The sequence below is a fragment of the Oncorhynchus mykiss genome, chromosome 29, assembly GCF_057628025.1.
Source record: "Oncorhynchus mykiss isolate SJ-2025 chromosome 29, ASM5762802v1, whole genome shotgun sequence".
Lineage (NCBI taxonomy): Eukaryota > Metazoa > Chordata > Actinopteri > Salmoniformes > Salmonidae > Oncorhynchus > Oncorhynchus mykiss.
This window is the reverse complement of record NC_143050.1, coordinates 24,760,918-24,776,141: the sequence shown is the minus strand read 5'-3', so window position 1 is coordinate 24,776,141 and position 15,224 is coordinate 24,760,918. Positions and strand designations below refer to the sequence as shown.

General features: G+C 40.8%; 1 protein-coding gene across 2 annotated transcripts in view; it reads left to right on the top strand.

The window, feature by feature from the left end:
* The window catches only part of nacc2 (NACC family member 2), a 48,891-nt gene extending 37,576 nt beyond the window's left edge, over positions 1 to 11,315 (top strand). For both annotated transcript variants that reach the window (XM_021590951.3, XM_090226882.1), the window contains exons 3-6: positions 3,122 to 3,298; positions 3,711 to 3,816; positions 4,151 to 4,248; positions 4,785 to 11,315. In XM_021590951.3, coding sequence (XP_021446626.1) covers positions 3,122 to 3,298; positions 3,711 to 3,816; positions 4,151 to 4,248; positions 4,785 to 5,329 — 926 coding nt within the window. In that variant the 3' untranslated portion in view covers positions 5,330 to 11,315. The remainder of the gene's footprint in view (positions 1 to 3,121; positions 3,299 to 3,710; positions 3,817 to 4,150; positions 4,249 to 4,784) is intronic.
* The last annotated feature ends 3,909 nt before the right edge of the window (positions 11,316 to 15,224 follow it).

The window sequence follows — 15,224 nt, the reverse complement described above, 5'->3', positions numbered from 1 at the left end:
AATTAATGAAAATGTGCTTATGAAAAACTGGCACGCAGATCGGTAGAAATTGTAAGATAAATTGTAAATTGGCCCTCCACATGAAAAAGGCAAAGGCCAGTAGGAGCGGAAGGAGGACGGTTGGGAACAGGTTTTTTCTTCTGGTTATCTTGATCTCTGGCTCCCTCTTTAGTCATTTATGTGACTTAATTATTTCATCAAACAGTACAATTAAAGTATTATACAAGCTCAGTGCATATAGTTGATTTTATTAAAACACATAGGGTGTGTCTATATATGGAAACATTTAGAAGTATTGTAAAAGTAAGTAGTTACTTATTTGAAAAAGTAACATAGTAACTGATTACTTAAATTGAAAAACTACTGTTGTTAGGTTATTTCTTTACCACAAAAAAGTAATCAAAAAAGTAACATTAAGTACAGTAACATTACCCCAACACTGTACATGAAACATGCAAAAATTAAGCAATATATTTTTCATTTTTCATTGTTAGAATCAAGAATATGCATGTTAGGTAAATTCATTCACCTTATACACACAAAAACAGCCATGTATAAAATTGGTTTTAAGGGGCAATTTTTAATGAACACATTACTGAGTGTTGCGTGTGAGCTGGAGAATGGATCAGGTTAGTAATCTTGTATCAGATAACACTTTGATAGCCGTGCATGCCAGTCTTCCAGGCTGACCTATACATTGTTTTTACAAAATCATGAATGTGTCATAAATAATGTCACGTGGCTTCATAAAATGGGATTTCATATAATGCATCTCATAACATCAATCATGAACATTGTGCACTATTAGCATTGTGTCTTGTCATGCTCATTTGATGGTGGGCTTTAAATAGTCTTATTTATGTAGACTTATGAAAATGTTATATGAGGTTATAGTTGCTGTATTAATTATACAACTAAAAGGCTTTGCATGGTCAATCCGACTTCTGCAGAGGCTGTACAGCATTTACTGCAATATAGCATCTGCAGTTTTCAGGGCATTTATACTTAGAGCAAAGCTGTTGTGAAGGAAGTTGTTAAGGAAGTGAGTTTGTTTTTATACTGGATCTCCTGCCACCACCTACCATCAACCAATCATGTCAATGCGGTGCTATACGGAGGCGTCCACATTGTTAAAAAATGTAGGTGGCGCACGGCAATGCGGTACAGAGCTCAATTTGGCCTCTGCATGCCTCCGGCGGCTCCGCAATTACATCATACTCTCCATCTTCGGATCGAGCATGAATTGGCTTTTATGCACACGCACGCACACATACATTGCATTCGAAAATTATTCAGATCCCTTGACTTTTTCCACATTTTGTTATGTTGCAGCCTTATTCAAAAATGAATCAAATTATTTATTTTTCTTTATCAATATACACACAATACCCCATAATGACAAAGTGAAAACAGATTTTTAATACATTTGCAAACATTTTGAAAATGTTGATAATTAAAAAACAGAAATACCTTATTTACATAAGTATTCAGACCCTTTGATATGAGACTCAAAATTGAGCTCAGGTGTATCCTGTTTCCATTGATTATCCTTGATATGTTTTTACAACACTGCACTTTGCAGCACTGCACCAATCAGACCTTTATGGTAGAGTGGCAGGACGGAAGCCACTCTTCAGTAAAAGGCACATGACAGCTCGCTTGGAGTTTGCCAAAAGCCATATAAAGGACTCAGACCATGAGAAGCAAGATTCTCTGGTCTAATGAAACCAAGATTGAACTCTTTGGCCTGAATGCCAAGCGTCACATCTGGAGGAAACCTGGCACCATCCCTGCGGTGAAGCATGGTGGTGGCAGCATCATGCTGTGGGATGTTCAGACTAGGGCAACGGTTCACCTTCTAACAGGACCGCGACCATAAGCACACAGCCAAGACAACGCAGGTGTTGCTTCAGTATGTCTCTGAATGTCTTTGAGTGGCCCAGCCAGAGCCCAGACTTGAAACCGATCGAACATCTCTGGAGAACCATAAAAATAGCTGTGCAGCAACGCTCCCCATCCAATCTGACAGAGCTTGAGAGGATCTGCAGAGAAGAATGGGAGGAACTCCCCAAATACATGTGTGCCAAGCTTGTAGCGTCATATCCAAGAAGGCTCGAGGGTGTAATCATTGCCAAAGGTACTTCAGCAAAGTTCTGAGTAAAGGGTCTGAAAACCTAGGTAAATGTGATATTTATTTTTTATTTTTTAGAAACTATTGAACTCATTTTAGGCTGTAATTTAACAAAATGTGGAAAAAGTCAAGGGTTCTGAATAGTTTCCGAATGCACTGTACTTGCACACTCATGCGCGCACACACACAGACATTAAAACACCCCACTGTCCCTACTGCAGAGGTTTTTATTTTTTGTTGCAGAGGGCATTGCTATTGGACAGGTTTGTCTAAGTCTAGAGTTTCAGATATTTATGAAATCCATTCTATCTACAATCAGTCAGAACACCCCAGGGTGACATTGTGGGATGAGAGAGAGAGAGAGAGAGAGAGAGAGAGAGAGAGAGAGAGAGAGAGAGAGAGAGAGAGAGAGAGAGAGAGAGAGAGAGAGAGAGAGAGAGAGAGAGAGAGAGAGAGAGAGAGAGAGAGAGAGAGAGAGAGAGAGAGAGAGAGAGACAGAGACAGAGACAGAGACAGAGACAGAGACAGAGACAGAGACAGAGACAGAATGTGTGTGTGCTGGCCATCTTAGAGGTCAATGTGAAGGTTTTGGGAGGGAAATTAATCCACAGTTTGAAACCAGTCACACTCCCCCCTGTGTCTCTCAAGATGCTGATACAGCACGTTGCGAATCTGGAACTTAGCTGTGCTAGGCCTTGAATCATTTATTAAACACCCTCACTTTTAATGGAGATCACCTTAACCTTGTGTGTAGGCTGATGTTAAATTCTATCTAGCTTTCTCCTTGAAATATGTAAGAGCACTGTAGAAGGACTAGATCGTAGCCTGTAGGTCTGCCTGTCTCTCTTTGTCTTTCTGTCTCTCTGTATTTCACCCAGGGAGATTTTGCCTCCCTCTCTATAGAAAGGGTTTATTGTTATTTCCATAACACTTATGATTTCTTCCACTACAGAGTTAACCCACTCCCTCTCCTCACCTGTCCCTCTCCAGTCCAGGAAAAGCCAGAGATGGCAGCCATGCCCCTGTCCCTGGAGAGCCGCTCCTGTGTGCTGATCCGTAGGGACCTGGTGGCCCTGCCCGCCAGCCTCGTCAGCCAGATCGGCTACCGCTGCCACCCCAAGCTCTACACCGAAGGAGACCCGGGGGAGAAACTGGAGCTGGTGGGAGGTAGGCAGCAGGAGGAGAGAATGAGAGGTGGATTGGTGAATACTGGTTAGATGAGACCAGTTTTTTTGAAGTAGCAAGGTTGAGGTCTCTGTTAGTCTTTGGTAAAAGGGTTGAGGTAGAAGGTAGAGATTAGATCAAATGCTGTATGAAATGTTCAAGTTGATTTGCCGTTTGTAATGAATACGATGGAAATCTTATTTATTCAAGAGGTGTCACATAAAATAAGTGATGGGAATGGAGATAAGTGATGGGGTGAAATAGCACTGTCTCGGTGAGAGTACTTTTACAGCATAAATGTTTAATGAAAGAAATGAGAGTTGGGTTATAAAGTAGCGATAGAAATACATAGGGTAATGGATTCGTGATGGGGAAACCTATTTCAATCAGGAAGCTCTCTCTCACACCACCCAAGGTACATCTGTGTTTATGACACGGGGCCAGCTAATGAACTGTCACCTGTGTGCTGGCATCAAACACAAAGTCCTACTGCGTCGCCTGCTCGCCACCTTCTTCGACAGGTAAGTCAAAGCCAATCTAAAAGGTATTGATTAACAGTTAAATGATTTACATGTTTTAGGTGTGACTCAGATCCAGAAGCTGTTAGCTTTATCAGTATAGTTTTCATGATGAAGTATCTGTTTCATATGCGCTCGTATTCAGACTCAGAATCCATACACATATCCAACTTACATTTAGATTCCTTGTTTTCAATGCCCTTACTTGCACAAAGTTTAGTATATATGTATGAATCTATCTTCTCAAGTCAACATAAACCTACGGTTTGCAGTGCGGACGTTTCATATGAAAGTGGTGTTCATGCTGCCCTCTGGTGTTGGCTCTGTGTGCCTGCAGGAACACCCTGGCTAACAGTTGTGGGACTGGCATCCGCTCTTCCACCAGTGACCCCAGTAGGAAACCTCTGGACAGCCGTGTGCTCAACGCTGTCAAACGTGAGTCTGAAGTTCGTCAAACGGTGATCTTACATGGTCAAATATCTGGTTGTTTAGAATGGAGGATAATGGTTCAGGGGGATGGCAGCCTCTGTTGAATGATGTTACTGTTTCAGAGTCAAACTATTGTAGATGGTTTATGAGACTTTGAATGAAGAAGTGTGATGTTCCAGACTAGTCTGTAGCCATTAGCAATTTTAGGTTATGAAAACACAAGCATTTATGAAAGTGTGAGTACAGTTAAAAAAAAAACATTTAAAAAATCATACTGTAACATACTGTAATATTCATTTTGGGGGGTTTTGATCAACTATTTATATAGACTGAGACACAGGCAAAACAGCGGGTTATTTAAAAAAAATAATGTCTTCCAACTCTTTCTGTCTCTTTCTCTCTCTCTCTGTATCTTTCTGTTTCTCTCTCTCTTTTTCTCTCCCTCTGTCTCTGTCTCTTGTTCTTTCTCTCTGTCTTTTTCTCTCTGTCTTTTTCTCTCTGTCGCTCTCTCTCTCTCTCTCTCTCTCTCTCTCTCTCTCCAGTCTACTGTCAGAACTTTGCACCCAACTTCAAAGAGAGTGAGATGAACGTGATCGCCGCAGACATGTGCACCAACGCGCGGCGCGTTCGCAAACGCTGGCTGCCCAAGATCAAGTCCATGCTGCCTGATGGTATGGAGGTCTACCGGGCCGGTGTAGGGGTGGCTGCTGGTGTGGGCCTGGGCCTGGCCCTGGGAGCCGCCGGACCTGGGGTGGTGCTCCCCTTCGAAACCGATTTTAAATCCCTGACCCCCTCTAGCCTGTCCCTGGACCAGAGGCTGTACTCGGAGCAGAAGGACCCACGCAGGACTCACTCTCTGTTGGACACAGTCAGCCCAGGGTTGGGGGAGGCTGGAGGGGAGGGAGTGGACGCAGAAATTGTCGGTCCCCAGGCAGGGGAGGAGGAACAGGAGGAAGAGGAGGAGGAGGAGGAGGCTGGGTTGGAGGGGGCCTTGATGCCGGGAGGCGAGGCCGGGGGGCGGGGTGACATGGCCCCAGGACAGGAAGGGAAGGAGTTAGGAGAGGACCTGAGAATGAACGGGCAGTGAACATCCTCTGGCGTCTATCTCTGATCCATCCACCGCCACACTTTCTTTCACTCGCTCTTTCTCTCCTCTTCCACCCCTCCTCCTCCTCCGCCCTTTCCTAAGGTAACCTCTCAGTACAAAAAGCCATGCTCTCAGAACTTACAGTACAACACACACACACGGTGTATTTTTTGCAGGGCAGGGAGTACAAGATGTGCTATGTTGAACAGACACAAGCATTGCTGGGGAACAAACAGAATTACTTAGCGAGAATTAAAAAATCTCTCATTTGAACATGGAAGAACTTTACTTTAGACCTGAGACATCAGGTAATTTTCTCCGGACTATTTTTAGTATTCATCTTCAAGACCACATTGTAGTTAAAACTGAAATAAGTAACACTGTTGTGTTATCCTTCCTGCATAGTTGTAGAACTTGCTACACAACAGTAACAGTTACTGTACATCTATGGAGTGTGGGTCAGATAAGACTGTAAAATGATAGTCCTCTTTCTAGGAAAGCAGCATGGGTTCTATAAATAACCTAAGTAACCTTGAAACAGATCACACTACACTGGGGGTGTGAGAGACTAAACATACAGTACTCTACAGGAGCAACATGGCTCAGTGTATTTAATACAATTTACCATATTCCTTCTTAAAGTGCCACACAAATTCTTGGAAGATACAATACGATCTCGTCGCAACATACAGCAAATCAGTTGAACAATTTCACGTTGGGAAAAAAAAATAGCATGTGATGTTGTGAGAGAGAGAGAGAAGAAACTTTTAACCTCTCTTTGTGTTGCTTAAGGGTTGTGGTTTTCCACGCAATTGAAAAGATTATCTGGAAACACGAAGAGCTTTTTGTCTATGGATCATCCTTAGACAAGATGACGTCATCTTTGATTGGCCAGTCAATGCAATGCCTGTGTCTTTTAACGGATAGACGCACGTACATACAATACATATACACACACGCACAATCACTGTTTCCCACACACCTTGTGATTTTAACCTCTAATACAGTACTGATGCATCTGAGACTCTGACAAATCAGATTAACAGTGCTTTCAAACTTAGCATACCCTTACAATAGTACACAGTAACACAGACTGAGTCATGGAAATGTCAGAGACACGAACATGCACTAACAGAAAGCTTGCATGCAAAACGAATACAGAGATTCTAAAATACATCAACAACAGAGCCACTTATGAATATGCATACAGAAAAGAAACAACAGCTGCAGTTTCCTGAAGATATATCATTAATATGGAAGGAGGTACCTTTATATATGCGTTTCTTTTCAGAGTCATGCATTTCGCCTGTGTTTCACCCAGGTTTGTTAACTTGGGTATGGCCTGGCTTTCATCTGGGGTGGAGGGCACTAGAGACATGCTGAATTGAGCATACTACATAGTAGTGAGGACTTCAAAGTGAGTTGCCGGTGAAAAGCACGGTTTTACTAGCGTCACGGCGTGCTCGAAAGGATCAGCACTAAGACTACAGCACCCAGCCTACAGCTTTCTTGCATCCGCTATTTGTTTTTTGTAATTTATTGAATGAAACTAATATGATACATTTCTGTTGGCTTATTGCATTTGCACTTGAAGATGTTATAGGAAGAGATTGATGGGGAGCTTATGGAGATGCCTAGACTGTTCTAAAGAAGTAGGCTAACTGAAATTTGCCCCCATATCTCCTTGTTCGATTGGAGGATTTGAGGTTTGTGGACTTGGATGGTCGGTCATGCTGACGGCGACTGTTGCTCTACGGCAGGGGGGAGACGAGAGACAAAATGTTGCACAGCGACATTTACTAGTTTTGTTGCACTTTAGTTTTTATATATTTTGTCTGTTCTCGCTCTGTTACTTTTTGCCAAAAGTAGGGAAGAAGTCTATAAATAGCTTCTAACGAAAATGGTTGGTCGATAACCCACCGGAATAAGTTGCTTGGGGTAACACATTGATAGGCCTATCAGACACCCACACGGTATGTTGTAGTTTATGAATGTGTACTTGATCATAAGACCTGGGTAAAAACACAAGGTAAGGAGTGGTCCCAAAAACCTAAATAATCAACTTCCAAGACAATAATTTTAATGGCCAGCCTTTTGAAAAGCCTTGCTTTGAATTGTTGTCATATGTTATTGTTCTATATTAAGTGAAAATAAGATTGATCTGGTTTTAGAAGCGAATATCAATGTAAATCGACTACAGCCTACACTAAGCCACGATTCAAGACGCTGGCAGTTATCATATTGGCTTGGGATCTCATAACAAAGAAACAACAAGATCACATTTCCTCTGTCAAATTCAAATGCTTTATTATAAGTGCCATTTTTTAGAATGGGCCCGTTATGTTGTGTTGAATATCTATATGATCCTGTTGTATGGTTCTTTTGGGGAGGCATTAACATGGTCCGGTTTCTTTAATAAGGAGCACAGGGTTATAATTGCACTAGGTAATGAGAAAACAAAAATGTTTACAAGAGTATTTTTTGGAGAAATGTGACCTGCATAGGAGAATAAGGTAGGGGAGGGGGATTGGTGAATGGGTGTGTGGGACTATGGGTAAATGTGAACTGTAGAACTGCTTCACCTAGCCTTGGTAGAGTACGGGAACAGTACTGTACAGTAAAATACAGTATCTTGGTACCACAAGATAACTATTTTCTAGCACCTTGTACAGTGTTGTATGTACTCATTTAAAAGTGGGCCAGAGAATGGAATAACATGACACTTCTTTGAAAACAAAGGTGGGGTATCTGACTTTCCCTCTAGAGGCCACTAGAGCTGCTGTGTGATTTCAATAAAGTAGCACTGTGAAAGTCTTCCATTGTGGAAAATCTCCAAATATACAGTCAAACTAGCAATGTTTGTACTGTAGGCCTATATACTTATTCTATCCACATCCCGACAAGAAACCAATTATCTTCCTTGTTCTCAATCTCTATTAATCTATAAGTAAACCTGTTGTTGCAAATCACTAATAAGATAGGAAAGATAGACTGTAAACCAAACCTGTAATATAGAGGTAATAACTGCAAATCGACTCCTTTGGTCAATTTGCATGTGCAACCACTACTGGCTCTAAGGGGAAGTGAAATGGCTTTCCAGTAAAATACTGTCATTAGGGAGGTGAGTTTTCCTGTTCTGAAGAAGGGGTGGGGATCAGTGCCTTAATTGAGACTGCAGGGGGAGAGAGTGTTGTGCTTAGTCACCATCTGTTTGCATTGGGACATCAACAAATACATAAACTAGCTTTAGAGTCCTAATGACATAATGGAGAGTTTTATGTACAGTTCTGAATGCTAAGGTAAATGATGCTGACGGGAAATAGGCTCTGTTTTCTCAGAATACATTGGCAGGTGAGGTTAGGATGCAGGTGTCTTGCTTTTTCTTGGAAAATAACCCCTAAGGCTTTAAGAACTGTGTTCTTGTAAGCAAATATTAATAATGACTTTGGACTTATGCCCCGAACCATTTGCCTTCCTAAATCTCAGCAAAACATGTGTAAACTCGAGAAAAACAATACTGTGACATTTTGCATGGAACTGCTTGTATAGGTCTAGAGAATCTGACAGACTACAATAGTGACATATTATCACATATATTAGAAACCTTTGTTAGTTTCATGCTACTGGATCGTATAACAACCAGGTTTACTCCATGACTTGTCAGTAGTGGTCTATACTGCTTGAGTGGCAGGTTATTTAGTTATTGGTGTCACTTTGTTATTTCAAAACCATCTGGATAACATGTGAACTTGATAAATCTGCAAGATATATCACACACTCAAACAGTTATCACCATAAATGTCCACAAAGACTGGAAAAGCTTCAGATGGCCCATGGAGAAGGCTACAGTAGTACAGACTTTCACCCATAGGAGCCCTTATGTACATTCTCTTTGTTTATTTACCTTTTTTAATGCTTCAACTTGTTTATATCTGATCCGCTTCCTGCCTGCCTTTCTGCATCTTATGTACCTGATTCTTTCCAAGCCCCCAAAAAACACCCTCACAAACTGTACTCTTAGCTCTCGCCCTAACGTCTTTTTGTGGGGGTGAAGTTGGAAATGAAATGATGTTGCACTAGAAAACTGAGTGAAGCTCAGAGAATGTTGTGGCTAACCGAAAGAGAATGAGCTCTTTTTGTGGTGGCTGAAGAAATAAAGTTCTGTCCCATATGTAACATAATACAATGCTATAATTTACAATGTTTACGTTAGTGTAGCACTTTGCTATTTCTTCAAATAGAGGCCTATTGACTACCAGAAATCAGCGATAATCTGACATTGCATTTTGGTCCAGCTTGTCCAACAAAACCTATGAATTCAATGAGTAGGATAGAATATGGGATTGTGCTGAGTGGGTGTGTAAATCCACCATTTGGCAATGCAATGTGAACAGTCTGCACACAGAAATCTGAGCTGTTAAGTGTTCCCCATAACCAACTGCTTTGTGTGGCATATGGTTACCCAATTCCTACAGTACACACTTCTACACAGCTCTAACTCAGTACCCCTGGTTTGGCTTTTAGTCCTGAAAGGAGAGGTTCTAAAATACAGTAACTACAAGTCCTTTCATATGGATTTTCGACATGTTGAAATAGGGTCAGCCTCAGTAACAACAGGCTTTTTGTTAAATGTCTGTAATGCATGCTGATACCCAGACACCCATTATTCCTACCTTATTAAAGTCTATGATCTTGACACATTTTACTTCGAAATTATATCAAGCTCTTTGCTATGGTCGCTTCTGACAAAGCAGACGGCCATGAATGAGTGTCCATTTTGTCTACCAATACAAAACCTATTGACTGTTAGCATAAACCCACCCAGCTTACTACAGTAAAGTCTGAGGAATTGGAAGACTGACTATTGCAATGGATGTGCATGTGAACCTATGGACAGACTAAGAAAATAACTGCACTAAGTTTGTTTGTTTGTCTTTGGACATAATGCCATTAAAATAAAGAATAAATACATTTAATTAAAAAAATGTAAGAGAGAAGGTTGGACGACAGACTTAAGTCTCTGGGAGCAACCTTCAAAGCCATGTGCTCAGAGCGCTGACAATCAGAACAGGGAGGACCCACGTGCACTATGGGAGATCTGTCGTCAATAGCTGGGCTCCTGCTAATTCCTGCCTTGTTGCTTCCAGCTTTGCTATTGGTCCATGTGAGCTACTTACTCCAGAGTGGAGGCCCGTGGCAGTTCCAACTCCAGCCCTCAGGATTACCTGGGCCAGTGTTTCCCAACTCCGGTCCTCGAGTAGCCCTAACAGCACACCGTTTTGTTTTAGTCCCGGACAAAAACACCTGATTCAACTTCTCAAAGGTTTGATGATAAGTTGACAAGTAGAATCAGTTGTGATTGTCTAGGACCACAACAAAAATATGTACTGTTGGGGGTACTCGAGGACCGGAGTTGGGAAACACTGGCTTAAGGCAACTTATTGGTTCTCAGTGCACCTCTCTCAGCTACTGTAGATTTGATTGAGAACCTGATTGTTTTTAGATAGAAGTTCCACTTAAGTACTGATCCAGGACCTGCTGTGTTTTTACTCCTAAATGTCATGTTCAAGATGAGGGTAGCTTAAGCTGATCCTAGAGCAGCGCTTTGGGGTAACTTAGCCTACTTGACAAATCTATAGGACAAGTGACTTGACATTTGTCGATCTCTTAGAGATTGGGTTCCTTAGGGTTGGAACCTGGCAAAATGGTTTTAATGGAACTCTGTGACTGCTTTATATTTTAAATGACGATGATTAAAATGTGTATGCGCTTTCTAACTCAAGCATCAATAATATATACAAGACAAACACAAGATGACACTTTTGATGTTGCATAAAGAATACAAAATCTCCATCCTCGTTATGTTTTTTCCTTCCACCATCAGTTTTAGTTGAGGTTGACATTTGTGTAGTTCAAGAGTAACTGATTTCTTTCAAATGCAACATTGAGAAGTCTGCTTTTTAATAAAACTCCTTACTTCACCATATCTTCTGTCTTCTTGTTTTATATTCCCTGTTTATCATTGTTCTTTTTTTAAATAGGCCACATAATCAACAGCTCTGGTGGACATTCCTGCAGTCAGCATGCCAATTGCGCACTCCCTCAAAACTTGACACATCTGTGGTATTGTGTTGTGTGACAAAACTTTACATTTTAGAGACTGCACTATTGGTTAGGGGCTCATAATTAAGAATTTCACTGTAAGGTCTGTTGTATTTGGCGCATGTGACTAATACAATTTTATTTTATTTGTCCTTTTATTGTCTCCAGCACAAGGTGAACCTGTATAATGGTCATGCAGTTTAATCAGCTTCTTGATATGCCACACCTGTCAGGTGGATGGATTATATTGGCAAAGAAAAAATGCTCACTAACAGGGATGTAAATGAATTTGTGCACAACATTTGAGAGAAATAAGCTTTTTGTGCATACAGTGTGGACATATCTGGGATATTTTATTTCAGCTCATGAAACATGGGACACTTTACATGTTGCATTTATATGTTTGTTCAGTATAAATTGTCTCTTTTGCTGGGTAATGGGTTTAACAGAGTGCTAGTCACTCCTTACTCCACCCACTACATTCACTGCAATGCAATACACTGAGTAAACCAAACATTAGGATCACCTTCCTAATATTGAGTTGCACCCCCCCCCCCCCCCCCCCCCCTCCCCTTTTGGCTTCAGAACAGCCTTAATTTGTTGGGACATGGACTTTACAAGGTGTCGAAAGCATCCACAGGGATGCTGGCCCATGTTGACCAGCAGTGTTGCAGTTCTTGACACAAGCTGGTGTGCCTGGCACCTACTACCACACCCTATTCAAAGGCACTTAAATATTTTGTCTTGCCCATTCACCCTCTGAATGGCACACATACACAACCAAGCTCTTTAAATAAGACAATACAAAGGCTAAGTAATAATAACTTTTTCTAAGAAATGACAATTTGGAGAGGTGGGTTTAAGAAAATTGTTAGAAGGCTGTACATAATTGGGGTGATATAAACATATATCAACTTGATTTTACTAGCATACTGCCTCAAAAATATTTTATTTTGTCAGGCCATGTGATTGACATGATGCATTTTTGGTTCATGTCAAGACTGGCCTTGGGCTGGTTTATATGTGTAAAGTTGCAGCCATTTCCATTACATTAATCTAATTCGTTTAACAGATATGTTAGTCCATCATTGTTTACATTGTGTTTTTGAAGCAGGTGACTTCTCGACTAATCAACTGCTAATAATTGGTATTTGGTACCTCCATTGGGGCAAGGCAAGAGTGCATGAAAGTCTCGAATGAAATGGCATTTTATTTCACACTGGAAGCGAGCAGGGTAAGCAAAAGAAAAAGTGTTATGGTGTTTTGTCTTCCCAACTGATATTCATCAAAATAACAGTACATTCATGTATTATTTTGGAATTAATATAACATTCAAGACTAAATGCATATGTCTATAACACAGTCCCCCTCCAAAGTTACACATATTTGGTTAGTAGAGACGTTACTGAGTATTTTCCACCCGACTTCAGATGATACGGGTAGAAAGGTTTTCTCTCTACAATCCAATATGTATTCTATGTACAATGTATTACATAGGGGGCTACGGAGGGGGTGGAGTGAAAACCCTCAGCAGGCGGTGGGACACAGTCCCCCTCCAAAACTAAACATATTTTGTTCGTGTAGAGACCCTACAGAGTATTTCCCAACCCACTTTAGCTGAGGCAGGTAGAAAAGTTGTCTCTGCATTCCAATATTGTATTCCCCCCCAAAAGTTAACCATATATTGTTTTATTGTTTTCATAAATTACTTATTGACTTTTCTTGTTGGCACCATAACAGTGGCCATTGATTATGATCACCTTCCTAATATTGAGTTGCACCCCCCCCCCCCACCCCCCTCCCCTTTTGGCTTCAGAACAGCCTTAATTTGTTGGGACATGGACTTTACAAGGTGTCGAAAGCATCCACAGGGATGCTGGCCCATGTTGACCAGCAGTGTTGCAGTTCTTGACACAAGCTGGTGTGCCTGGCACCTACTACCACACCCTATTCAAAGGCACTTAAATATTTTGTCTTGCCCATTCACCCTCTGAATGGCACACATACACAACCAAGCTCTTTAAATAAGACAATACAAAGGCTAAGTAATAATAACTTTTTCTAAGAAATGACAATTTGGAGAGGTGGGTTTAAGAAAATTGTTAGAAGGCTGTACATAATTGGGGTGATATAAACATATATCAACTTGATTTTACTAGCATACTGCCTCAAAAATATTTTATTTTGTCAGGCCAAGTGATTGACATGATGCATTTTTGGTTCATGTCAAGACTGGCCTTGGGCTGGTTTATATGTGTAAAGTTGCAGCCATTTCCATTACATTAATCTAATTCGTTTAACAGATATGTTAGTCCATCATTGTTTACATTGTGTTTTTGAAGCAGGTGACTTCTCGACTAATCAACTGCTAATAATTGGTATTTGGTACCTCCATTGGGGCAAGGCAAGAGTGCATGAAAGTCTCGAATGAAATGGCATTTTATTTCACACTGGAAGCGAGCAGGGTAAGCAAAAGAAAAAGTGTTATGGTGTTTTGTCTTCCCAACTGATATTCATCAAAATAACAGTACATTCATGTATTATTTTGGAATTAATATAACATTCAAGACTAAATGCATATGTCTATAACACAGTCCCCCTCCAAAGTTACACATATTTGGTTAGTAGAGACGTTACTGAGTATTTTCCACCCGACTTCAGATGATACGGGTAGAAAGGTTTTCTCTCTACAATCCAATATGTATTCTATGTACAATGTATTACATAGGGGGCTACGGAGGGGGTGGAGTGAAAACCCTCAGCAGGCGGTGGGACACAGTCCCCCTCCAAAACTAAACATATTTTGTTCGTGTAGAGACCCTACAGAGTATTTCCCAACCCACTTTAGCTGAGGCAGGTAGAAAAGTTGTCTCTGCATTCCAATATTGTATTCCCCCCCAAAAGTTAACCATATATTGTTTTATTGTTTTCATAAATTACTTATTGACTTTTCTTGTTGGCACCATAACAGTGGCCATTGATTAAACCTCAATATCTTTTGAATGAGTTGTCCACATTGCAATGTTTTGAAATTCAGGCTTATTATATTATATTTTTAAGGAATTCCTCATTACCATACAAGTGATGTCATAATTTGTGCTGCTGGTAGAATACCCCGTTCTTATAACAGCCGGGTGACTGACTGCCCCTCAGAAGGAAGGCTGGCAAGGGTGAGAGACGTGACTATTGTGGATCCTCTGGGGAGCCTCAACAACAACAAGCTGACGAGGCAGAGAAGAGTCTCTCGATTCCCACCGGGGACCAGTATGAAATATTGTGAAAAATGTATGTACTCACTACTGTAAGTCACTTTGGATGAGAGCGTCTGCTAAACGACTTAAATGTAAATTGTAAGCCTGACCTCTGCTCTGTCTGTGGGGAAATTCTTTGCTCAATCAACCCATCTTAAAGTACACCAGCGCACACAAGAAAAAATACATAAGGTTGCCATAGACACCATTGAAAACACAATGAATTTTGGAATGATTTGGGGTGAAGGGGGCCACTAGGTACTTACACATCCATAAATCACTTACAGTCCTCATCTTATTTAATGTAAGCCTACTGAATGTCAGTCCGGAGTTCACGCCAGTCAAACTCAATCAAGCTCAGATAAAGTATTTGAAATGATTTCAGTCACAATGTACACAATGTTAACAATGTAATAGTAGGTATGTTTAAGCTATGTAAAATACAAATAAAAGCTTGTTCATCACAAAAACAAAAACAAAATCCGTTCTTATATTATGCCGCGTTCAAAGACAAGTTGGAACTAGGAAACTCCAACATTGCT